This window comes from Oreochromis niloticus, linkage group LG9, assembly GCF_001858045.2.
Source record: "Oreochromis niloticus isolate F11D_XX linkage group LG9, O_niloticus_UMD_NMBU, whole genome shotgun sequence".
NCBI lineage: Eukaryota > Metazoa > Chordata > Actinopteri > Cichliformes > Cichlidae > Oreochromis > Oreochromis niloticus.
In genome coordinates, this window is record NC_031974.2 from 2,261,408 (window position 1) to 2,285,435 (window position 24,028).

Below are 24,028 nucleotides of genomic sequence, written 5' to 3' on the forward strand. Positions count from 1 at the left end.
GTTGTGCCACGCACTGAAGACTGTCAGCCAACATTAAACTGCAACTGTCTGATAAAGCTGTGCTTTTGATTTTTACTCCATCGCATGCGATCCGAGCACCGATGCCACAGACACCGCACAGCTGCTAATTTTTTTTGCGGGGAGTGGACGAGAGCACGAGCACTTTAGGTGAGTAAAAAATATATTCCACAGTACCCGTGTGTTAATGTGCAGGTACACATGCTTCAAATATCAATAATGCGCATCAATTCTGTCACTACCCTGCTTTTGCGCACCACTTTCTTATATGCGTTTTTCTTGTTAACACACAGAGTACACACCGCTGTGCACAGCGCACGCACACGCAAAGTCAGCTGATCTCATCTGATGCAGATCTGCTCCTTGATCAAGTGACATTTGTCCGGATTTTTGGCACGAGTGACGTACGATCAGCACCGCGGCTGGATGGCCTGATTTACACCCAGCGCAGCTGATACTCACCAGAATAATTTACTGAAATTATATGCACTCCTGTTATTAAGTCCAGTTCAGTCTGTTAATGTTGATAATCGTTTCAAACAGACATTAATAGGTGTGTTGCTAAGCCTAAGAACTTAAATAACAACCTTGAAATGTACCGTCCCATTTTCCCCTTTAGTGTTTTTTCTCTGTGCTGTAAATATTCCCTCTAAGAAGAAATCTGCTGCTGTTCTGAGAATGAGCTACCAAAGCTTTTTCTGAATAAATCAATAAAGATCCATTTATGGAAAGCTGTGATGAAGGCAGTTTTGTCTTTAATTATATTCAACAATATAACACATTTGACCACTTTTAAATGATTTTTCTAACTTTAATACGCTACAGTTAAGGTTATATACCGAATTTCTAGTAAGTGGCCCAGCCCCTCCTATATTTTTATGTATGTGGCCCTCAGTGAAAAAAGTTTGGACACCCCTGCGTTAAAGGATCCTCTGATCTTGGAATGTTTCTCTCCGACACTCTCCACAATACTAAGGGGTTGGCAGTCCCTTATAATAAAATTCAGAACTGCCTGGTCCAGAACAGTCTTCCTAGATGCTTGATTTCAAAATAATAAAACACATATTAATTTAAAAAAATGATGATAAAGCTGTTCAGTGTCAGTACAGGCCTACCTGTGTTCATTCTCGGTGTGTTCGTCTCATTTTCATGTTTGGCTCTGTAATGCCTAAACACTGAGGAGGTGCTTTTGTTTGTGTAAGAAATGCAGAACAGATGCGACATTTAACCTGCATTAAATGAAATAATTTACACTGCAAGTCACATTGCTGTTTTTCCTATTCTGATAAATTACACTGAAACAAAGACAGACAAACAGTGACCTTATTTGCAGTTAAAAGATCGAAATGATCCCACACAGCAGAAACATTTGTTTTTCTTTTGGGCTCCATTTTCTTATGGAGAGATGTGTATTTTTATTTGTTGTAGAGAGATATGTTGTTGTTTTTAATCTTTGCGAGAGTATTTTTGTGTTTTTTTGGTGGCGACTCATTCCGTTGGCAGATGCGGACGCGGTACTTTTTAAACACAGTTTGGCGCGTTGGTAATGAGCGATACAGCAGCTGTATCGATCACGTGACTTTTTCTTAAAGCGACGCACGCACCGATACAGGCTTCGCTCTGTGAGCTTGATACATGCGTCGGTGCGTTAGTGTTGCTGGACCCATCACTAGATAATACGGTTTGTAAATTATTTTAACAAATGGAGACCACGTTACCTATTAAGACATGGGTGGGGAACTCCAGGCCTCAAGGGTCAACGCCCTCCAGGTTTCAGATCTCACCCTGGGTCAACACACCTGAATCAAATGATTAGTTCATTACCAGGCTTCTGGAGAACTTCAAGACATGTTGAGGAGGTAATTTAGCCATTTAAATCAGCTGTGTTGGATCAAGGACACATCTAAAACCTGCAGGACACCGGCCCTTGAGGCCTGGAGTTCCCCCACCCCTGCATTAGGGGTGTGAAATGTCACTGAGTGGATTTGAGTCATAATGTACCTCATTAAGAGCCCGGCTACGTGAGTGAGTGCAGGTGTGTGCTGAATGAATTCAACAGGAAGTCACATGTTTAAAACCCTGAAACAGACCAATCAGAGGCTGGAACAACAAGTTAGCTCCAGCATTGTTTCCTTCTGTCTTCACTCAAACATGAGCCACAGAACAGAATATTTAAAGGTCATTATCAGACCCATAAGCTGACCCCGGGTTCAGTCATCTGACAGCCAACATGTTCACATGAACAGGATCCGACCAATCACAGTGATACTTAAAGATGACGAGCTTTTGTACCTTTATTGTTGGGATTATTTCAGTATTTCCAACAGCAATAAAAGGGAGAAACAAACAAGTTTTCCTGTGTCTGACTGGGTTTTAAACATGTGAAGGGTCAAAGCTGGCCCACCACAGAGAGATGGAGGGAACAAATGTTTGGACTTTACCGTGTTTCACTGCCTGGTTTACTCCAATAATATCAAAATAAACTATGAACGCGTGCCATGTTTATTATCTCAGGCTGTTCATCAGTGCTTTTATAGGTTTAATGTACAGCTATGTTTCTTTACACTAAAGAGGATGATCATAGAATGCTGAAACGTCACATAACCTAAATTTAAAAAAAACAAACAAAAACGACATGAGGAACAGTTTATAATATTTTAATCTGCAACACTTTGAACAACAAAAATCCCTGTAAACATTACAAAAATCAGCACCTGTGTGATCAGAGGAGAGACGTGGTCCTGCTGACAGGAAGAAGAAAAGAAAATACACCTGCAGCTTTCAGTTCGGGGAGAGCCGAGGAGCACCGCTCCTCCATTTCCTCCGTGTTCAGAGACGCTCCTCGGCCCTCCAGTCACAGCAGCCTTTACACATCTGTTCATTGATTAGAAAGCAGCTGCTACAAACATCTGGATCAGCAGTAAAAGTAAAAAACACAAAAGGTTCCTGCACAGATCGACGTGGGAACCTGTGAGTGAAGCACCAGGTTTCAGAGGCCCTGAAGTCTCCCGACGACTACAGACGACACTTCGGTCTCTGTGACGTTTGTAATAAATTACAGGTGCAGAAAAGGAAGGTGGAGGAGGAGGGAGGCTGGTATTGCTACGAGTTGGTCAGACTTTGGGGTCTTTCCGAGCACCAGAATTCCCACAAGAGAAGATTCACATTGTGGAGGAAGAGGAGGAGGAATGACCAGGGAGAGTGCAGAGGAAGGAGAGTTTTTCAAGGTAAAACTCAAAACAAGTCACTGAATTATCTGATTTCTTTTTTTTTTTTTAAGCTGTTCGGGTTGTTTCAAATTCAAACAGTCCTGAGTCCAGAGTTAGACCCAAGAAAATAAAAATATATATATATAAAAAAATCCTGAAATCATCAGCTTTCAGTCATTTTTTTATAAGCTGTAAATATGAATTTGATCTTTTGTTACGGGTCAACAAACCTGCCCGACAGAATCAAACCGAGATGAATTAAACCAGAGATCTCAGACTGTGGCTGAACTCAGCTTCAACTCGAAACAACAAAAACACTGACGGCTCGTTAGCGCTGTGATTAAATCTTTAAGTTAAAGGTGGTATACATAAGATAGAAAACTGTCTCTGACTGACGTAAAAGGCTTCAAAGGAGGCAGAGAGGATGCTGGGAAAACTTTGATTAAATGTGCGTAAGTCAAATAGAAAAAACAAAAAGACCCGTTTCCTGATTAGATGAATCTCAGCGCGCTGCTGAGGATGCTGGGAAACCCGACCAGGCGGACAGACGTGAGCAGTTTGGTCGAGTCAAAAAGCACTCGGACATTAAACTGAGGCTCCGCCTAGATTTGAAAGGCTGGCCCGGCGGCTGCGGTCGAGTGTCCGGCTGAAGGAAAGCGTGCTGGCTTAGTTTTCACGTTAGCACCTGAAGCAGAGGCGGCGTCACAAAGCAGAGTCACGTCCAGCTCGAGGTCGACGCCGAACCGCGTGTTTCACGTCGCGATGTGTCGGAGTCACACTGCCAGAGGAATCGGAGACTTTGATAGAAAGCGAGGCCGGGGATTAGTCTGGAGCAAATTCAGCACAAGAAAAACCACAAGAGCGACTCTACGACACGCTGCAGGACATCTGTAGGGATGGATCACATCACGAGAGCCTAAACTATCAGTTTCACCTGAATCTTCATCAGTTCATCGGCCTCCTGATGAAGATCTCACCCACGGCCTTTTCATTACTTACACTAAAGTAACTAACACACAAACCACTGAACTACAAAGAAATCCTGTTTTTCTCTACAGATCAAACATTAAATATCAGAACTGCCCGTTTTTGTTTTTCTGTACAGTCGTTTCTGAAGGCAGCGCGTAGCCGGTCGTTTTAATGTGGAGACACGGAGACGTCAGCTTTACAGAAAGGCGTCCCATCACTTTTATCACCGACTGGTTTAGTAAACATGCACATAAACGTCTGAATCTGAACAAAGTGGAACAATCTGGACTTTAAATGAGTTCGATTCCCTCGGTCTACAGCGTGGCGACGCACCGGTGATCCGTGTTTGTTTCGGCTCATTAGTTTTGTTCCCTTTGACAAAATGAATGTGTTAGCACCAGATCGACCCCTGATGGAGAGCCCGGCTGTGACACAGTCAGTACACCGTCCACAGTGGTCGCTTTGCACGCCACTGCAACACCACAAAGCCACACCTATCTATGCTTGCCGTTACAGTGCAGGAAGTCGCCGAGGTGTTGTCCTGGACGACAGGTGTCGCTACACCAGCAGCAGGTTAAGGACACGAATGAACAGTTGTCAGTTTTTAATCATCATATTGAAAATACATCAGTACTGTGAGGGACTGTGAGGTTTTGTCAGAGTAGCGACACCTGCTGTTCAGGAGAATACTGCAGTGGGTGTGTCCAGCAGTGTGGCAGGTATTTTGAGCCCCGACTCAAACCTGCGCCTAAGACAGATACCTGCTAATTAATGCCAAGAGCACCAATATCTTCAGTTCAGCCACAGAAAGATGTTTTAACTGCATTAGAAAAGCTCCAAAACACACAAACATGATCCAGAGGTCCAGGTGAGAAACTTCAAATACACGCTCACCTGCTAAATAAGCCAAACCCCCAAATTTTAACCCTAAAGAAAATCCAAACAGGCGAGTTAAACAAAAGGACCGACTCACTTTTGGAGCCTCGAGTGGAGATCACAGCAGGACTGACTCATCTCTCCTGGAGGGTGACGTCTGATCTGAGCATTTCCCAACATCAGACCAGTGAAACCAGTGAGAATGAGTTACATGCCCCACTCCACACTCACCTGTGTTAAACGCTAATTGCTAATCTGAGCCTCTGAGCTCCGTTTGTGCTGTTAGCAGTAACTGTTAGCCAGCAGTTATCTGTCTGTACACCTGCAGCCTGATAACAGACCCAGCAGTCAGCTTGACTAAAGCCATGTCCATCTTTAACGTACAGCTTCTTTTATTCTTAAAATATTCCTGTTGTTTATCGACTTTGTTTTTCACAGTCAGAGCTGGTTTCAGTGTGACGCTGCTTCATGAACGACCTCCAGATTTACAGACAGACAGTGAAGCGGCACTGAGGAGTGAGCGACAGGTTCAGCACACACACACATGCACACACACGAGGAGTACAAACAGTCTGGTCGGCGGTGTGAAAGTGGCTGTTGGAGGATTTTGGTCCCTGAAGCTTGAACTGAGAACTTTTAAAAACACAGTCGGGCTTTTTTCTCCTCTCGCTGCAGAACATTTTTACTCAAAGATAAGACAGATAAGAGATATTTATATATTTTTTGTCGGTGCGCTTTCAGCAGAGGGAAGATTTATGAATCCAAAGAGGAAGATTTGTCGATAAATCAAAGGATAAGATAGAAAACATGAAAAGTTTCTCAAAAGCAAAAACAACAACAACGACAAAAATCAGCTTCAAATATCCCCGGGTTGTTTTTCCTGAAGCTTTTGTGGCGTTGTGACAAATCGTCTGAGTTTCCTGAAAGTGAGGGTGTGGTTTTTTTGTTTGTTTGTTTGTTTGTGTGTGTAAGGCCTTTGTGTCGCTGAAAAACACAGGAAGTCCCGGTCAGGCGATCTCCATCTCCCGCTCGATCCCGACGTACTTCAGAGCGTCGGCCTGGCTGTACCTGAGGAACAGGCGAGAAACAAACCTTTAAAATGTTTTCCTTGTTCTTACAAGGCACAAAAGCAGAAAAACGTTTTTTTTTTTAACTGGTGTGACTGGTTTTCATAATCTTAGTATGCACACACGTTTTCAAAAAAAGCCAGGCCAAGAAAAGTTTTAGGACTCGAGTTGAAGCAGCTAAACTTCTCATCTAAAAGCTGACGGTACTCGTGGTTATTCAACATCCTGACCTCTTGGAGGCGATCCAGAGTCATCACGTGACCCTTAATGACTTTGACTTAAGAGTTTAAGACTGGCCTGACCTGGATGACGGAGAACCTTCTTTGCACACAGACCAAAAGCTACGTCTGTATGAGAATCCAAACTAAAGAAATCCTCCAATAAAAAGTTTCTTTAGTCTGAAAAAGTCTGAAAGACATTTAAAGTACAACACGAAGCACGAGCTCTGAGTGTGAGACACTGACTGTAGGTGATGTATGTAAATGAAGGCGTGTTTAAAGTACTGTGAAACATTAACCCGAGCTGTTCTGCAGCTGGGACCTCCATGTGGCCCTGATCTGTTTTACCACAAACACAGTAAAACTGTACTTTAATGCAGAGTTTCTCTAAAAAAGCGATGATCACATGATCATCACAGCCTCGTCTCCACCGTCACTCAGATAAAACCTCAGGAGTCTTTCTCAGTCAGTGATTTGACTTTTTCTTGCATTTCATGTTCGTCACTGACCTGTAGTCGAAGAAGAGCTCCTCTCCGGTCTGGATGGCTCTCTTGGCAAAGATCCCGATCCTGTGATCGCCGTTCACCATCATCACTGCAGAGAGCAGGAGCAGAGTTACCACAGAGAGGCAGAAACCAGCAGGAAGCTCACGCGACCTGATCTTCGTACCTTTTGCATAGCAGTTTGGGTTCACCGAGTGGTTGGCGAAGCGAATCTTGTTGCCTTTCCTCGTGGCATCAACAACAAAGTCTGGAAGGAAGAGAGCATTTCTGACTTTAATCTTCAAAAATAAAAGTTTAAGAATTCATTTATTCAGCAGATCAGACGTGTTTACTGCGTGTTTGAGCTGAATGTAGTAAAATAAAGAAAAAAAACCCTCAGGTATAACATCAGATATATTTATCCGTGCTGTGCTTTACCGTTGTTCAGGTTGAACAGGAAGCTGCACATGTATTTGTCGTAGACTTTCCCTCTGCGGTCGGCTTCGTCCTGAGAGATGATCTGCAACAGAAAGTGTTGGACATTTAACCAGGACTGAACATGCGCAGCTGTGAGGACATTTAATCAGCTGTGACTCCAGCATGTGCACGGTCCTTTGGGAGATGGCTCCACACAACGGTGAGCGCGACTGTGCTTTAGTAAATGAAGTCACCCAAAAATACATTACAACGTTAAAAAATAAATAAGACAAAACAGGACACCGTTTTCCTCTGGAGACACCAAACTTTCCTTTATGCAGGTAAATCATAAAGCAATGATGTAAATGGCCTCTGGGAGCCCTCCTGCAGTACCGCCACAGCCCACCAGAGGCCGCACTGAGAATCACAGCATCACATCAAAGATTCTTCACCCTCAGAACTTTTAACCAGTTCTAAAAAAAAGCAGGTTAAACGACCACCATCAATCAGCTGTACCTCTCCACAGTACTCTGAAATGAACTCGTTCTTCTGCACCGGCTCTTTGATGAAGATGCCCCAGCCGGCCACGTCTGACGGAGCGAGCAGGAGGTGCTGAGGGACGGGAACAGACCAGACGGCGCTTTTAGAGCGTTAGATTTCAGAATAAAATTTTTTGTTTTTGGTGAACAATGATTTAAAGCTGCATGTGTTACCTTCTTGGCACCTCTCTGGATGGAGCAGTTCTTGCAGGACACGTTCTTGCTGTCCCAGTGGTCGGCGGCGCCACAGGTCAGGCAGAGGTCGGGGTCGCACTCCCTCACTGCCAGGTAGCAGGGGCACTGCTTGGTGTTACACTGAGCTTTGCAGCGGCAGCCCGGGAAGCGGTTCTGACCTGTAATCAGGAAAAACAAACCAGTGAAAACACATTCAAAGAAGATTGGTTACTTAGTTTCTCAAAATAAAAGTTCTTACACTCCGAGCTGCACTGGCAGAACTTCTCACAGAAGTTTTGAGCGGTGACGCAGGGACACGAGGAGTCACAGGGCTGCCGGGGGTGGTCACATGGCTGGTAGTTATACACGTGATTGGATGAGCCATCTGTAAGAGGTCAGATGTGGCGTTTAAGAACAGAGCGAGTTATTTGATTTTTCTGAACAGCATCAATGCCCAAGCTTTGCTTCCAGTCTGTTGATGCAAAATCCTTCCATCTTCCTTTGGTTTAAACCTTTTCTGTCCAACCTTTCACCAACAAACTCCAGCTGTCTGATTTTCTTTGTGCCACCTCTTTATTTGTGAACACCATAAAACAAAAACAAATATTTCTTATAATCATTTAATGAATAATTTCTCCTTTTAAAGGGACCAAACATGACAAAAAGTAGAGATTAGGAAAATGTTTATGCTTCTGCACAGGTAACATGGCGCCCCCTGCTGACAATTATAAAGAATGCAGGACTAAAGTACTTCCTGTTTGACTTGATCTCAGGACTCGGGCACAGACGTGTCAGCAGATATAATGTGTCTTTATATCTGCTTGTAAACTTTTGTGCTGCTGTGACCTCTGACCTTTCTTCAGCTGGATCTTGCGGCAGTGAGTAGCCCACAGTCTGTGCTTCCTCTTCTTCTTCCTCGGTGGCGTGTCCTCGTCTTCAGCGGGAGCGCGAGCAATGATGGCCGACTCCTTGACCCTGAACTCGTAAACCTGCAGGACCCGGTAAAGATGGCGTGTTAGACCGAGCGTCATCGTGAAGCCAGGGTCAGTTAAGACGAACTGAAACAGACGGCGGTGAGTGTGATGAACCGGCGGATCACCTGTCTGCAGGTCTTGGTGCCTATAAGCCGCGCGATGGCGCAGTAGTTGTCGTAGTATGTCCCGATGAGGACCCTGAAGAGAGACGCTTCAGCCCCGCTCCACTCCACCGCTTCAGCCTCACTGGACAGCTTCATCTTCACTGGAGTCTGACACCGCGAGTTTCCCTCTGCACACACATCAAATCAACACTGAGGACGTTTCCAACGCAGCAGAACATAAACCTGCATTTTGCCTCAAGGAACCAGGACTAAAGTGAGGATCTTGACAGGTGTAAGTCATAAACGAGGGTCCTACTTTCAGGGAAGGGTCTAACAGACAGCAGTGGTAAAGGTTTGTGTCATAAAACAAGGAGCGTGATGGTCTCATGGCTGAAACTGAGCTCGCTTAAATTTCCTCAGAAGGACAAACATTTCCGAGGAATCTAAGATAAACAGCCGAGGAGTGCAACCTAATTCTGAACAACCTAAAGGATGAAGTTTGACTGCCAAGAGAAATAAGCTGGAATCTTTAGATAACACCATAAATGAAAACAAGGCTTCTTATTACAAACAATGATGTCACAGTGACTCCTGGTCAAATCAGCCTAAATTTAAATAACTTCAAATGTCTCAGTGCACAAATATGAATGAAGTACAAGCGTCACATGACCACGTGTGCCATTCTGCCTTTACTGTATGAAGATTTACTGCTGCTGCCTGTTGCTTTGCTTGCAAACTAGTTTGTGCAGTGACGACAGGAAGGAAGGAAAAGAGTGAGAGTCTCATAACGTTGTATAAACTCCAGGCCGTTATTGTCGTTACATCTGCTGTTCACATCGAGTGTTTGTGACTTTATCTGCAGCAGCTTTGAAGTGCAAACAATCATCTGTGATCTGTGCTGTCAAACAAACGTCCCACAACAAGGGGGCTGCATGCAGAGGGGAAGACCCAGCTGGTAACAAGAGCATCGCTCCAGCGTTCAGCCTCTCATCAGTGAACCGCAGGCACGGTGCAGGTTACTGCACGGATGAAGAGATGCTCGACTCAAAGAGCTCCACAGGAGCACGAGGATCTCTTCTACAGTCTGGTCTAATCACAGTTTTAAAGTCTTGATGAAGAAGCAATGTTACAGTCTTTGTTTAAAAGGGGCTCAGAAACAGAGATCACTCCAGCTGGTGGTTTTTATTTATCCAAAGTCCTAAATTAGTATCAAATGAATGTGCCTGCTGTTTGGGAATCGGCCTCCTCAGAGGAAATAACTTTAACTTCCCAGGAAAAAGAATTCCTGAGAGATCAAGTTTGAGGTTCTCTGGATGGAGTCTGCTGTCTCTGTGTGCTTGAGTGTTAGAGGTTGAATTCTGCTGTCAATTCTTTCAAAGGTCTAAATAAGGACAATAAGGGACATGAACAGAAACTCTAAATGTCCCATCAGAGCTGTAATTATGACGGCGAGGGAGGAGATGTGATGTCAGGTTATTAATAACTTCATGAAAATAAACAGAACTGCTGATGCAGCAGATTCATTGACTCTAATCTCTGAGGTCATCGCTGCTCTGAACCCAGGCAGAAACGTTCCTGTTAGGTTTGATGGACAAACAGAGACTCTGCAGACGGACGTCTGTAACCCTGTTATCATAAAACTTCTACCCTCTGTAATAACCGCCGGTCTGCACCTGAGCTGCTGGTGGTCTCGTCCTTCTTGTCCTCGTCGTCTTTGTCGTTGTCTCGCTCGTCCTCTTTGCTGCCCTCGCGGTCGCTGTCCGTGTCTTTGGTTTCAGAGGACACCGTGGGGGTGCTGGGCCGGCTGTTACTGTTGCTGTTGGGCAGCCGACCGCGGCGCCGGCCCCCGTTACGCTTGGAGGGCGTCTTTGCCCTCTCGGTTCCCACGCCTGTGGCGTACTCCCTCATCACGCCATCCTGAGGAAGCAACAGGAACAGTGTTAATATATTTTATAACTTTGTAGATTCTGTTTCAGCTAAAAAGAAAAGCGGTGACTCGCCTGCACCAGGTCCATGTAGCAGTCAACGCCACACGGGGTTTTGTCCACCAGGTTCTCCAAGTTCTTCCGCTTGTACGTGTTCGGAGTTGCATGGAAAGCTAAAAGAGACACGAGACAGATGAGTGCTTCTAGGAGCCGCTTACAGCCTCTTAAAACTGTGCCGGAGCCTCATCTTTCAAACAATCAAAGACTCTGACCTTTAAAGATTTTATATGATGCCTGTCACTGCCAACAAAAACAAACTCAGGTTTGTGCCAATATCAAAAAAAGCTGCTTGTGTTTCAGCGTCGATCACATGACGTGTCGAGCAGTGTTTATAACATCAGCACAGAGTCGAGCAGAGTCTGATGCTTTTTAGGATGTGATGTTTTATTATTTACTTTACTAACACGATCAAACTAAAGGAATCATTACCACATGTTATTTTAGTACTGTCAGATTTTTAATGTGAAGCTTCGGGGAAGCTCGGGGCCATTTTTATACCCAAGATTCTTAAAACAGGACTAAACTTAAAACTAAATGTCTAAAGGAATATTTTATATGACTAAAGGAAAAAGACTTTCAACCTCTTACATTTGGTCTGTGAGCAGTTACTATAGGTTTGGTAATTTTTCTATTAATTTGATAGCAAATAATATCCATCATCATATTATTTTTATTACTCCTAATAAAAATAATGATAATAATAAAACCGATACTGAAACCATCAAAAAATATGTGACAAGTAAACACTTCAAACTATGAAAACAGCACAGACTAAAATCAAGTTTAAATAAATAAAATAAGAAATGTCGACCTCACTGCACAGTTTAGAGGCGTCGTGTCGGCTGGCTGGACTATGAGTTATGTAAAGTTTTTATTTCATTAAAACTCCAAAGATAATGTTTGATAACTTTTGGGGAACAGAGTGAACTTCTTGGTTTTCAGATGGGAACATATCAGAGAAAGTTTGAGGAGTACTGATGGAAGGTGACCTGCAGATGTGATAAATAACGCCTAACGTCACTCTGCCGGCTGATGTGACCACTTCAGTGAGTACATCACACAGTGACAGTTAAACAGATCTCTGAGGTAGCAGTCCAGCTTGTATAACCAGGAACTGTTGTGAAGTGTATTTATTGTGTACTAACGGTGGAGGAAGCAGTCGTATTTGAAGCATCGTCTGCAGAACAGAGTGTGGAAGGAGTGCAGGCTCTGCTCGCGCTGCACGGAGCGAGCGTTCGGACCGTCGATGTTCGGCGTGCATTCGGGCGGCAGAGCGCCGGGCAGCTGCTGCTCAGTCAGCTCCTTGTACCTGAGAATACAAACACGTACACGAGGGAGATCAAATATATTTCAAGTCAGATGAACGCAGTGAGACAAACACGCACGCGTCACTGATTTATCAGGTTAAAACATCCTCATCAGTTTGTTACTGTAAAGCTGCTCTGAGCTGTAACACCGTCTCACAACAGAGACCTGAACGTAAACAGGAAACACCTGGTGTTGTGTAACAATGGATTTAAGAGAGTCACACCCACAAGAACTAAAGTCTGTGAGGTTAAAGATATAAATCCATAAAAAAACAACAGCAGATTTAAACTGTCCACCAGTCTCCTCCTATAACATTTAACATGAACAGATCTTGATATTAAGTTTATTACAGTACTCCACAGCTCTGCAGAGACACCGATGAATGCAGTACAACACACACACACACTTTGTGAGATTTGCTGTCACAACAACAGAGGAGCTGTGAGTCAAACTGCATCCACTAAATATTCTGGTTTAGTACCAAGTGGGTCAAAACAACAGAAACTGACTCCAGTCTGTGCACCAATGTTACAGTTAACACATGCATGAGGTTCACGTGTTTCTCTTTATGAAGTCTGAAAAATGATTTTATATTTATGAACTGATCCAAATTAACGTAATAATGGTTTTGCATATGAAACCGGAGGAGTTGTACTTACAACTTATGCCATCAGCTTGTCCTAGGTCACAGTTCCCTTCCACATATAGCTTTGCAAAAATTGCGTAAAAAGCATTTGCATCAACAAAAACATAATATTCCAGAAACACGCTTTGCTGATCTGATCAGCTGTTAACAGCACTTCCCACATTGGAAAAGACATCAGCACAAACTATCTGATGTCTGTCATAAACCTGCCAAAACCGGAAGTGACATCATATTTTGTGGGAAACGTAGTTTTTCCCCTTCAGGCCTATACTGGTGATTTTCTGTATAGTTTCTGGGATGCTTAGAATGCAAATTACATTTCTGGAAATAGTTTATTTTGATGCACATGCTGCGTTTTTTTTTTTTTTTTTGCAAATTTGCCTTATTACATTAAATTTCCCTTTTCCTGCAGTATATAAAAATTGGTGCATCTCAAAAATAAAACTATGAAGACACTCAAAATACATTTCCTGTGGTTGGAAACTATTTTGTACAACTTTTTTGCATTTGCATTGCAACATTTTCTCTAACAAGAAATATGTGTTAAAAAAAAAAAAAAGTAAAAATGATTTTCAATTTTTTGTAGTTTATTGCACTTTTTGGCTATTTTTGTAGTTGCTGTGGACTTAGTGCAACCATATTATTAAAATTTCATTATAATGGTTGTACTGAGGTATAGCAAGTTGAAATACTCCCACAAATGACACTACAGCATGTAAAAATATAATATAAGCTCTGGTGGACTTGGTTCTGTGGTAGGTCTTGAAGTATTAAATTGAAATTAAGTCAAATCTGCAGTTTAGTATTGTACAAATACTTTAAAGTACATATAAGACTAACAGCTGCTCTTATATTTTGTATATATTTTATATTTTGTAATCAACACTTTAAACACTTAAGAACAGGTTAATCTTTTTATAATTAAAAAGTCTGTTTGCTCAGGCATGAACAGTAAATAAACAACAATCAAGTAAACAAACAGAAAATATGGAACAGACCATCAGCTAAACAGTTATTTTAAATACTGGATCATCCTGATTAACATCAGTATTGCTGATTTAAAATCTTGAGAAAAAAACCGAAGCAGATCATTATTGTCTGTGTGTGTGTATTTACAGAATGAATCAAAGTGGTCCTGAAAGGCTTCCATGACATAAACAGTCTAAAATCAGACCTGTCCTGATGTTGTGTCGCCCTTAATGATGCACGCCATCATCAGTTTGTCTCAACATTAGCACTCATCTCTGTGTGTGTGTCCTCTTTAGCTCACACATGAGACAGCCGTGGCTGTAGGAAGCACACATCTGACGTTCTGGCAAAATTAACAACCACACTACGACAACATCACGCCTGAGTCCATCTGAGCAATGACTGGATTCATCTTCTCCAGTGACACAACATGCAGCACTCAAACTAACTGGACTTTGAGTTCCAAACACCAGTGAGATCACCTGCTGTGATACTTCCTTTAAGATCATCGCCTCGTCCCATTTGACCAAAGCGCCAAAACAGGACTTCCTGAAATCTCTCGAGAGGAGACCAACTTGAAATCAGGTACTTTTTATGTTTATGGATAAATTCTTTGACCTTCTTTCATTACACATATTAGAATGAGTTCTTCTGTTATCGTCACAGCACTGACTCACTTGCACACAAACAAACCCACTGACTTTTCTTTGAGCTCCTCGGGGGAGCCCTTGTCGGGGAACATGGAGGAGATGGCCTCAAAAATCTTGTCAGAGGGAAACTTCTTGCTGGTGTCATTGTTGGTTCGGCCTGGAGACAACACACACACACGCTTTCCATCAGGACACAAAACTGTCAGTGTGAGCTGGACCAGAGTGTAGCTTCCCCCTGAATGCCACCCCCTTACTGCAGATCAAACATGTCTTCATTCACCTTCATTGGTTATTACACGTTTCTAACTGCAGTACATCTCCAACATCTCAGGACTTACTCTCATTGTTAACAAGCCCGTCCTTGCGGGGGTCCTCTGGGTGCTCTTTGCCATCACACATGTCCATCTTGTCCACTTTAAAGTCCTGCTCTTCCTCCTCGTCATCATCCTCGTTGTCACTGTACTGTGCCAGAGCGTTGACCAACTCCACGAAGATCTCGTCGTTGATGAAGCCACACTCTGCAAAACACAACACACAGGATAAACAGTTTTACAGAGCAGCAGAGGAGCCGTTTCTCTTTCTACTGAGACGACACTGTAGAACAAACAAACATACAACGCAAGTATTCATCCCACTGTTTTCCTGATGAGACACCGTACTGACCAACCACATGAGCATGTTCACATTCCTGGTTTTACAGTTTTTCTCAGATGTTGAGGGAGGACAGTAAACAGCTGTGCTGCATCAGCTCTCACATTACAAACTGCTGTGCAGAGTTTTGATAAAACTTTTAATCTCTGCTAGTTTTTTTTATCCCAAATACTCAGAAATCTCACTTTCAGAAACTTTAGAGCACGCCCACACACAGGAGCCTGAGTTTGACTAGAAGCCATGCAAGCACCGAGCAGCACAGGACTTTCAGCTGCGTTGCTATAACGATCTGTCACATTAAGTGATACTCAATCATAATGGAAAACAACCAAAACTGATTACAGTATGTAATTGTGGAAAAAGTTAATTACGCAAACTAGACTTCCTGAATTCAGTTTTGCTTAACAGAAAACTCTGAGCAGCACATTTGTTTCGAGTCTGAATCCAAACTAAAATGTTGATTCCAAAACATGCAAAAAAACTTTGTTCCTCAGAGCAGTGGCACAAAATGTTATGGATAAAATAGTTATTTTCTGCACCAATTCTTGGTAGCAACTCATTTCCATAGGGAAATGAGTTGCTACGAAAAGGAAGAAAGGAAAAAAAATCCATCGTCTGTGTATGCAGTTTAACAAACCACAGCTAACACATGGTACAGATGACCAACTACCTGAAGAAATGAAAAGTATTGCCAGAAAAATCCATCGTATGGTTCCAGCAGGTCGAGCTCTCAGGAAGAAGGTGGCTAATGCTAACAAGGCTCCAGAAGCCAAACATCCATCCTGACAGACACTTTGCATACTTCAACGAAATGACCGATATGTTTATGGAAGCAGCGTATATGCTAACAGAGAGGAGACACTCCTACATTTCAAATTGTTTTTCCTGTTGCCATGCTAGGTCTAGATCCTGCAAATGAGCAGTCAAAAAATGCAATCACAACACAAAATAAAAAATAGTTAGAGGCTACTGTGTTCATGTACGACTTGAAATGATTGTCTTGTTCTTTGTTTGCACAAAAAGTTTGACAAAACAGTCATTTTTAAACCATTTTTCTGCTCTTTACATTAAGATCCACAAACAAAGCGCTTTGATCCATCAGCTTATTGGTCACATTTCAGTAACTGTTTTTGCTGCCTTCAGACTGAAGGTGAAGTTTCATTAATTACTATTTTGGCTCTCAAACCATTTGCTCCCATCCCCACTGACCCTCACCTCTGTCTCCATGGACTTTGCCATCATAGTTCTTGATGAGCTCTTCAATGAAAGTCCCGTCCTGGTCGAGGATCTCGTCTCCCATGTAGGGAATGTTATGGAGCACCGTCTCATCCTCCACCTGCAGGAGGAAACCCAGAACAAACGTCACACACAGCTTTAGTTAAAACTGTCTCAATCACCTGTGACTGTAGTATACTGTACTGATACCCAATCTCAGCTGTTTACAAAATGCAGCTTTTAAAGCTTTGTACGCACCATGAAGTTTTGCTGTAGCGGCGACCAGGAGTACATGACCGGGACCGAGGCCACGGCGTTCAGAGTCTTCAGGGGGATGACCTGTCGAGGGAACTCAGAGAAGCCGCTCTCCACGGTGCACTGCAGAGGAACCGTGCGTTACAGTCAGGACACCTCCCTCAGAGCCTTCAGAGTATTTTTATTTTTGATATCAGTATCAACCGCTCACCTCTCGAGTCCCTCGTAAGGAGCTGACCGACGTCATGATGTGAACGGGCTGGATTCGCCGGGTTTTCCACTCCTGGTTCAAAATGTCAGTTCGCTCCATGATTTTCTGACGGTTGCTGTTGAACATGCTCTGCGAGAGTTAAAGGAAATTTATATCAATGCACAGAACAAAACACAGAGTCTTATTTGTCAGCTTCACTCTCCCTCAGTGTTACCACACGCAGAGATCGTACCTGTGCAGGTGAGCCAGGTGACCATTTTAGCAAATAAACAGCATGTGCTGAAGCCTTTATATGGACCTTTAGTTATGTAAACTTTCATTTGGATCAGCTTTAATTTTAATTTCTGACAGAAAGAAGTTGCAGGAGCGCTGCCATAACCCCACTAACCCACAACTAACGAGACCTAAATCTGTGAGAAACTGCTGCTGTGAAAACAACTTGAAGTACTGAAAACATTACGTAGTGAGACAAAAGCACCGTCATCCATCAGACTCCTGATAACCATCTCTTCTCCATTTTAACAGCATTTATAGGACAACTCTCAGAGACCCAATCACAAAGTTTACAGCCCCGGCTGGTCTAATCAGTCAAAGCAATCACCGGCCCAAACACCGTGGGACACTTCCTGTTTCCACTTTCATGATTAAAAACTTTGGGTATATAAATAAATCTGTTCTTTAACCCAAAACGGCAAAACAACCTCAGCTAGTGCTCTTAAAAAAAAAAAAAAAAAAAGTATAGTCAAACAGACCCTAACCCAACTTCTCTTAATAGCTGCAGCATGAACGCTGCTGTGCGTGTGTGTCTGTGTGTGAGTGCGTAAACAAACCTTGACCTCGTCGGCCCGTCTGAAGCGTTTCAGCTGCCGAAGCCTCATGTACTCAGACTTTACCCTCCTCTTCCAGCAGGCGGGGCCTTTCTCCGAACGCTTCCCAGTCAGCACCATGATTCACCTGCAGCCAGACAGGAAGATATTAGGGATCCTGAACACGACACCTTCATGTTTCACATTTTCACACTTTTCTTGACTGGACTGTAGGGCCAAAACACTTTATCTATATAATTTAGTAATTTAGGAATAAAATGTTCCTCTTGGCACAACCCAAACTTGGATCTGGTGCCCCCAGACACGCAAACCAATCATACATTTGTTAAGATAATAAACTTCACCTCAAGTCCAACGATCAGAGCCAACCTCTGCCTGATTTTCCTTTCTTTCAACAGCTGATGTAAAAATGATAGGCTGCAAATCAAACGTCTGAAACCTCTCTGCCAACATTCAGATCCCTTCTGTTCAATCTCACGTCACCATTCAACCCTGGAGAGATTCAAGCACAGGTGGATTACTTCCTCGCACCTCCTCTGCCAAGTCCTCGTTCTCATCCTTTCTTTTAATGACTGTGTGTGAATGACAGCAGTCGTCTGTCGATCCATCTGCTGCCCAGCAGTCAGTCAGTAACTGAGTCTCTGACTCAAACCTCACACTTTAGATTAGACGTGGCAGACGGCCGTCATGGAGATGTGTATGACTGAACTGGCCTGGCACATTTCACCGGCCTTCACAGCACAGAAAATAAAAACAGAGATAAACTGAAGCCCTTTTGGACAAGTTAAATGTGCTGGGATGTTCATACAGTAAACTCACTGCTGTGTCCTATTAGTATTTAAAACGTGGACAGATTATTAGGCACCGTCTCAGTAATGCATATAACCAGTGACTCCCTAAAACAGGTAATTATAACCTTATTTAAGGGTTGGATTTGTGCACAAAATGGAGAAAGACTGTCACTGAGTCAATTTAATCCAGTACGGATTAGAGTTGGACGATTGGACGAATATATCGACTATTGACGATAGGCTCAGCCTCAGTGGGCACCAGATCCAAGTTTTTACAAGGGCCATTTATTTATTTATTTGCCCATGAGTAAGTTTGCTAATAATGATGAAGCTAGTACAAGCAGTCAACAGGAAAACAATAAATAAATAAATAAATAATAGCGCCGTTTTAACAGCACCCTCTTTCATCTGCGAGCAAATCCCCCCCTAATCAGAGTGTGCCCAAATGCTTGTTGATGGAGCTGCAGAAGCTGGTGATAGCCGCATACGCAGCCGGATGGTGGACACGTACATGCTCATGCAAGTTAGTCGTGCTTGAGTACTTTGCTCACACTATACGTCTGCAGCACACCGCTTTGGTTACATCCTTAGGTTTACCTCTTTCATCTGTTTAAAGCCAAAGAAATCCCAAAATGGCGACTTTATATTTTTTGCGCTGTCAGTGCTAACACGCTGTCATCATGACTAACGCGCTTAACAATTAACCCATCTGGATCCCAGACTGAGTCAAAATCCCTGAAATGTCCCCATCAACACATTTCGGCAGTTTGTCCCAATTTTGTTCGTTCTGCGCTCCAGATGGGTTGAGAGTGTTAAAAATTGTAATTGTGATGACCGCGTTCAAGCCGCGTTGTATTCTGTGTTGTAAACGCACAAATCAGTTCCTGCATGATTACATTGCCCCACCCATCAAAAAGTGTACGCATGCGCGAATATATCGCCCATCAGAGATTGTTGGACTGACGATTGGAAAATTTTTACATATCGCCCAACCCTAGTACGGATATACCGGGATTGGTGAACTGTGCTTGGTTTTCCTGTACAGATGTGAGGGAAGAAAAAAAATCACCAACAATGCTATAAAACTATTTTCTAATCAGCCAGCAAATATCTGAGAATTGAGGAGAGCAGCTGCTGGACTTTCTGGAGAGGAATGTTTTCCTATTCCTGTCAAAGGATTCTAGCTGCTCAACAGGTCTGGATGGTCTTGGTTGTGTTGTTTGGCTCATTATCCTCCAAATGTTGAGCATGAATTATGGTGAGAAAGGTCTGGACTGCAGGCAGGCCACTTCAGCACCGGGCTCAGCGTTCATATTTCTAGTTTCATAGGCACGAGTGGACCCCCACATCATCATGGAAGCAGACTTTGAACTGATGACAAACTGAATGCTTCCTCTCCTTTTTGTTCCAGAGAATGTGAACTCTGTGTTTTACAAAAATAATTTCAAATTTCATATTACCTGACCTCAGAACAGAAAAAGTAACTGCCCCCACTTTTAAGTCATGAACAAACTGGGAATAATCACATTTTTTGGAAAGTCCCAATCACTTTCACTAGCCACACCCAAACCTGAATACTCCCAGACCTGTTGAGTCAAGAAATCACTTAAACAGAACCTGTTTGTCAAAGTAAAGTAGGCTAAAGATCTCCAAAAGCAACACATCACGCTACAGTCTAGAGACACAGCTGCAAAACAAAGTCACTGACATCTACCAGTCTGGAAAGGAATACAAATTTCTAATTCTTTGGGACTCACGAAAACAGTAAGAGCCATTATCCACAAATGGAGAAAACTTGGAACAGCAGTGAACTTTCCCAGGAGTGCATGGCCTACCACAATTACTCCAAATTACTTGGCAGCTCATCCAGGTTGTCACAGGAAAAAAAACAAAAACAAAACAGAACATCATCTAAAGAACTGCAGGCCTCACTTGTCTCTGGTGAGCTCAGAATTCATGAAAATATTCTGTGGACCGATGAGACAAAAGCAGAACTTTGATTCCTGTTACATCTGTCATCAAACTAACGGCACATCATCAAAAGAACATCTTATCAATATTCAAACAAGGTGGCAGTATTAATGATGGTCTGGGGCTGCTTTAGGACCTGGACAACTTGCCATAATTAATGGTATCATAAATTCTGCTCTCTATCAGAAAATCCTGGAGGAGAAGGGCACTTAGTTTATGCAGCAGAACAATGATCCAACACACCAGCAAGTCCACCTCTGGGCGTTCTCTGCTGTGGCCCATTGCTTTGGAGCAATCTTCCTCTTCACATTAGACAGGCTACATCAGTGCCGGTTTTTAAGTCCAGATTGAAGACCTATTTTTATTCTCTGGCTTTTAACTCTGTGGGTGACTGACATTTTTATTAATTTTATTGTCTTGCCAAGTTTCTATATTATTATTATTTATTGTTGTATTGTTCAGCACTTTGGTCTACCGGGTGTGTTTTTAAAGTGCTATACAAATTAACGATGATGATGATGAATGGTTCAAAAAACCCAAAATGCATGTTTTGGAGAGGCCTAGTCAAAGTCCTGACTTAAATAAATCACTGCAAACATTTGACCTTCAAGAGTTGCAGATCAAGTTTTTAGGTTTAGTGGGCAATTACTTTTTTTCCACAAGGGACCAGCTTGGTTTGTATAGATTTATTTCTCTTAATAAATTAAATCATTATCATTATTATTATTCATTTACAAAATGCATTTTCTATTTACTCAGGTTATCTTTTGTCTAACAATAAAAATGTATTGACAATCTGAAATAAGTAACTATGACAAATGGAAAAAAATAAGAAATTGTGAAGGGGGGAGTTAATTTATCACAGTACTGTATATCATTCTTTTATGTACAGTCTGTGGATGAACAGCAGCCACTGTCACCTACAAATAAACAGCACAATAACCCCACCATCCTACCAAGCTAACAAGCTTGTCTCCCCTCACAAACCCAGCAGCACAGGTCGGGCTCTACCCAAAACCTGCCACATGACTCTCAAGATGACTTCTGACTAACAGGTGAAACTCGAGCTTCCTGTCATGTGTCAGCAGCACAAACTTCTATTCTTCTGATCTAGGCGATGTTATGAGTTTTATAGTGAGGGAAGTGGTTGAATATCGCCCCCGCAAGGCTTCTAGGCAAACAAGAGGGAAGCTTTTTTACTTTTATCAATGTGACAATCTCCTAACTTAAGGTGACACTCACTTTTAACACCACCTTCAGCCCCAGTTTCACAATAAAACCCTCAAAAGCTTGAACAAAAAAAGAAAGAAAATTAAATGAGAGGTACTAAAAATTATACATCAAAAAACTGTACCAGCCTTTTTCTGTGAGCTAGCTTCGAGCTAACGATAGCTTGCGGATGTCGTGCCAAGTTTGGCTCCCCTCAAAATGTGCTTCCCCTTAGCTCAGAAACAGGCTCACAAAGGTCCCAAAACACGAGTGGACGGTGGATCCATCGGAATCATTACCCTCCTCCGAGTGATTTAAAAAAAAAAAAAGACGACGGCTTCTTTATAAGCTAGTCAATATTTACGGGGATACAAGAATTGGCACGGTACCCCGGCGAGCTAGCTAACAGTTGGCGAGTTAACAAAGATTGAGGCGCCCAAGAGCACAAAGAGCAGCCCACAACAAAAGCCCCGTGAACACAGCCACGGACACTGACAGCTTCTCTCACCTCCACCCGAGCCTCTGGCCTCATCCAACGGAGCGATCCGGATCGATGCGACAAACACGGGCAAAGTCGTCCTTTGTGCTGCAGATTAGCTCGCTCCGTATTACGGCTAGCTGTAACGTTAGCTCGGTGGCTAGCTAGCAGTTTAACTCAGGAGGAGGGAGCGACCGAGTTCGCGCGACACCCGGCTTCACGCACCCAGAGCCGGCAAATAAAATAACTCAAACCGGCTCCTTCGCTCCAAGGCTGGTTAGGACACAGAAGCTGTGCGTCTATGAGGGACAGTCGCACCGTTTGGTGTCAGCCTGCTTGTAAAAAGTTATTTGGATTTTAATGTTTCCGCCTAAGCAACAGCGACTCTGTTCAAACTGCTCCTCCGCCTCACCGCCCACTACGGCTGCGGCGGATTCAAGAGGCGCCAAACGTCTAGGCCAATCACAGAACCCGATGTTAGTGTTTCCTCAGTGAGTCCTACGCGATAGGTCGAATGATATAAACGTGTAGCCAATGAAATTTGGAGCTGAGCTGGGGGCCCTGTAGCGGGGACATGTGGACAGCTTCTCTTTGTTCTCTCCTGTCAACGGAATAAAAACCAAAATATGCAAATACACAATTTGACAGTTAAGTTAATAATATTTATGCATCACATTTGAAATCAAAGCGGTGTCTCTGACGTATAACAGCTGTCACAGCCGTGGGGCTAAACTAAAACACTTATATAAAAAAGGTTTTCGACGGATTTAAGGGCAGAGGAGAGGCGACAGACAGCGCGTCGTCTCGTGCAGAACAGCTCAGGCTTCAGCAGGTGTGTGAGCGTCTCAGTGTGTCCAGAACAAGGAAACATGAAAACATGAAGGCTGAACGGGTTTATTGAATGAATGAGAGACTACAGTGCCACAACCAGCAAGGGCAAGGGTCTCTAAGTTTATTAAGCCACGCCCCTCCAAGCAGCGATTGGATGACGCTTCGAAAATGTCCGCATGATGCATTCACTGCCAGCGGAAACAGAAAACACAGCAGACAGATTAAAAGCATCATTACAAAACAATTATGTATCATTCCAAATCTTTAAGAGTAGTACAAAAAATGTATATAAAATTTATAAGAATGTTTTAATGCATTGATTTTTAAATACGTTATACATTACTTTTAATAATACTAGGGAGGGAGATGAGGAAAGCAGACTGGAATACTAATAGGTTAGGTGACCTGGTAAACAGAGTGGATGAAGAGTGCAAAGGTCGTCCAGATGACATACCTGATGGAAATGTGTAGGAGAGAGGGTGGTGGACTTTTTTTTTAACTAGATGGTTTAACACAATCCTGGAGAGAATGAGAGGATACCTGAGGTATGGAGAAAAAATGTACTTGTATTGTTTTTAAGAAGAAGGTTGATGTGCAGAGCTGTAGCAACCACAGAGGGATAATGTTGTTGAGCCATACCATGAAGAAATGGAACGTTGATGATACTAGAATAAGAAGACAGGTGGTGATCAATGAGCAGCAGCATGACTTCATGCTGAGAAAGAGCACTACAGATGTGATGTTTGCTTTGAGAGTGATGGAGAAGTATAGAGAAGGAAGGGAGGAAGAGAGGAAATGTAATGGTGCGTGCTGAAGTCAGGAGTGGCAGAGAAGTATATGAATGTGGTGCAGAACATGTATGAGGGCAACAAAACAATGGTGATCTGTGTGTTATAGTGACATGGGCAACTTTAAATACCTGGGGTCAACCATCCAAAGCAACAGACAATGCACAAGAGAGGTGAAGAAGAGATGCAGGCAGAG

The 24,028-nt window shown here is 43.0% G+C and overlaps 1 protein-coding gene across 4 annotated transcripts; it reads right to left on the reverse strand.

Moving 5' to 3' along the window:
* Positions 1–2,659: 2,659 nt before the first annotated feature.
* On the reverse strand, positions 2,660–22,662 carry ezh2 (enhancer of zeste 2 polycomb repressive complex 2 subunit). Of its 4 annotated transcripts, XM_019354972.2 has the most exons (20): positions 22,244–22,662; positions 18,109–18,256; positions 17,768–17,891; positions 16,938–17,066; positions 16,730–16,849; positions 16,472–16,592; positions 14,944–15,123; positions 14,633–14,762; positions 12,178–12,341; positions 11,048–11,145; positions 10,721–10,964; positions 9,069–9,235; positions 8,823–8,958; positions 8,229–8,354; positions 7,970–8,148; positions 7,773–7,868; positions 7,278–7,359; positions 7,027–7,107; positions 6,867–6,951; positions 2,660–6,140 (listed from the first exon to the last, which is right to left on the reverse strand). In XM_019354972.2, the coding sequence occupies exons 3-20, from the start codon at positions 17,882–17,884 to the stop codon at positions 6,080–6,082; spliced, it is 2,316 nt and encodes a 771-aa protein (XP_019210517.1). In that variant the 5' UTR covers positions 17,885–17,891; positions 18,109–18,256; positions 22,244–22,662; the 3' UTR covers positions 2,660–6,079. The 4 variants fall into 4 exon arrangements, with proteins under 4 accessions (XP_019210517.1, XP_005465098.1, XP_003459527.1 ...); XM_005465041.4 differs by lacking the exon at positions 18,109–18,256 and having other exon boundaries at positions 22,244–22,661; XM_003459479.5 differs by lacking the exon at positions 18,109–18,256 and having other exon boundaries at positions 14,657–14,762; positions 22,244–22,660.
* Positions 22,663–24,028: the final 1,366 nt, after the last annotated feature.

Coding starts and splice junctions, on each gene's coding strand:
- ezh2 (XM_019354972.2), bottom strand. CDS start 17,884: ATGGTGCTGACTGGGAAGCGTTCGGAGAAAGGCCCCGCCTGCTGGAAG. Junction 11,146..12,177: donor ATACGACTGCTTCCTCCACC/GTTAGTACACAA, acceptor TGTCTCTTTTAG/CTTTCCATGCAACTCCGAAC. Junction 9,236..10,720: donor CGAGACCACCAGCAGCTCAG/GTGCAGACCGGC, acceptor ATGTGTGTGCAG/AGGGAAACTCGCGGTGTCAG.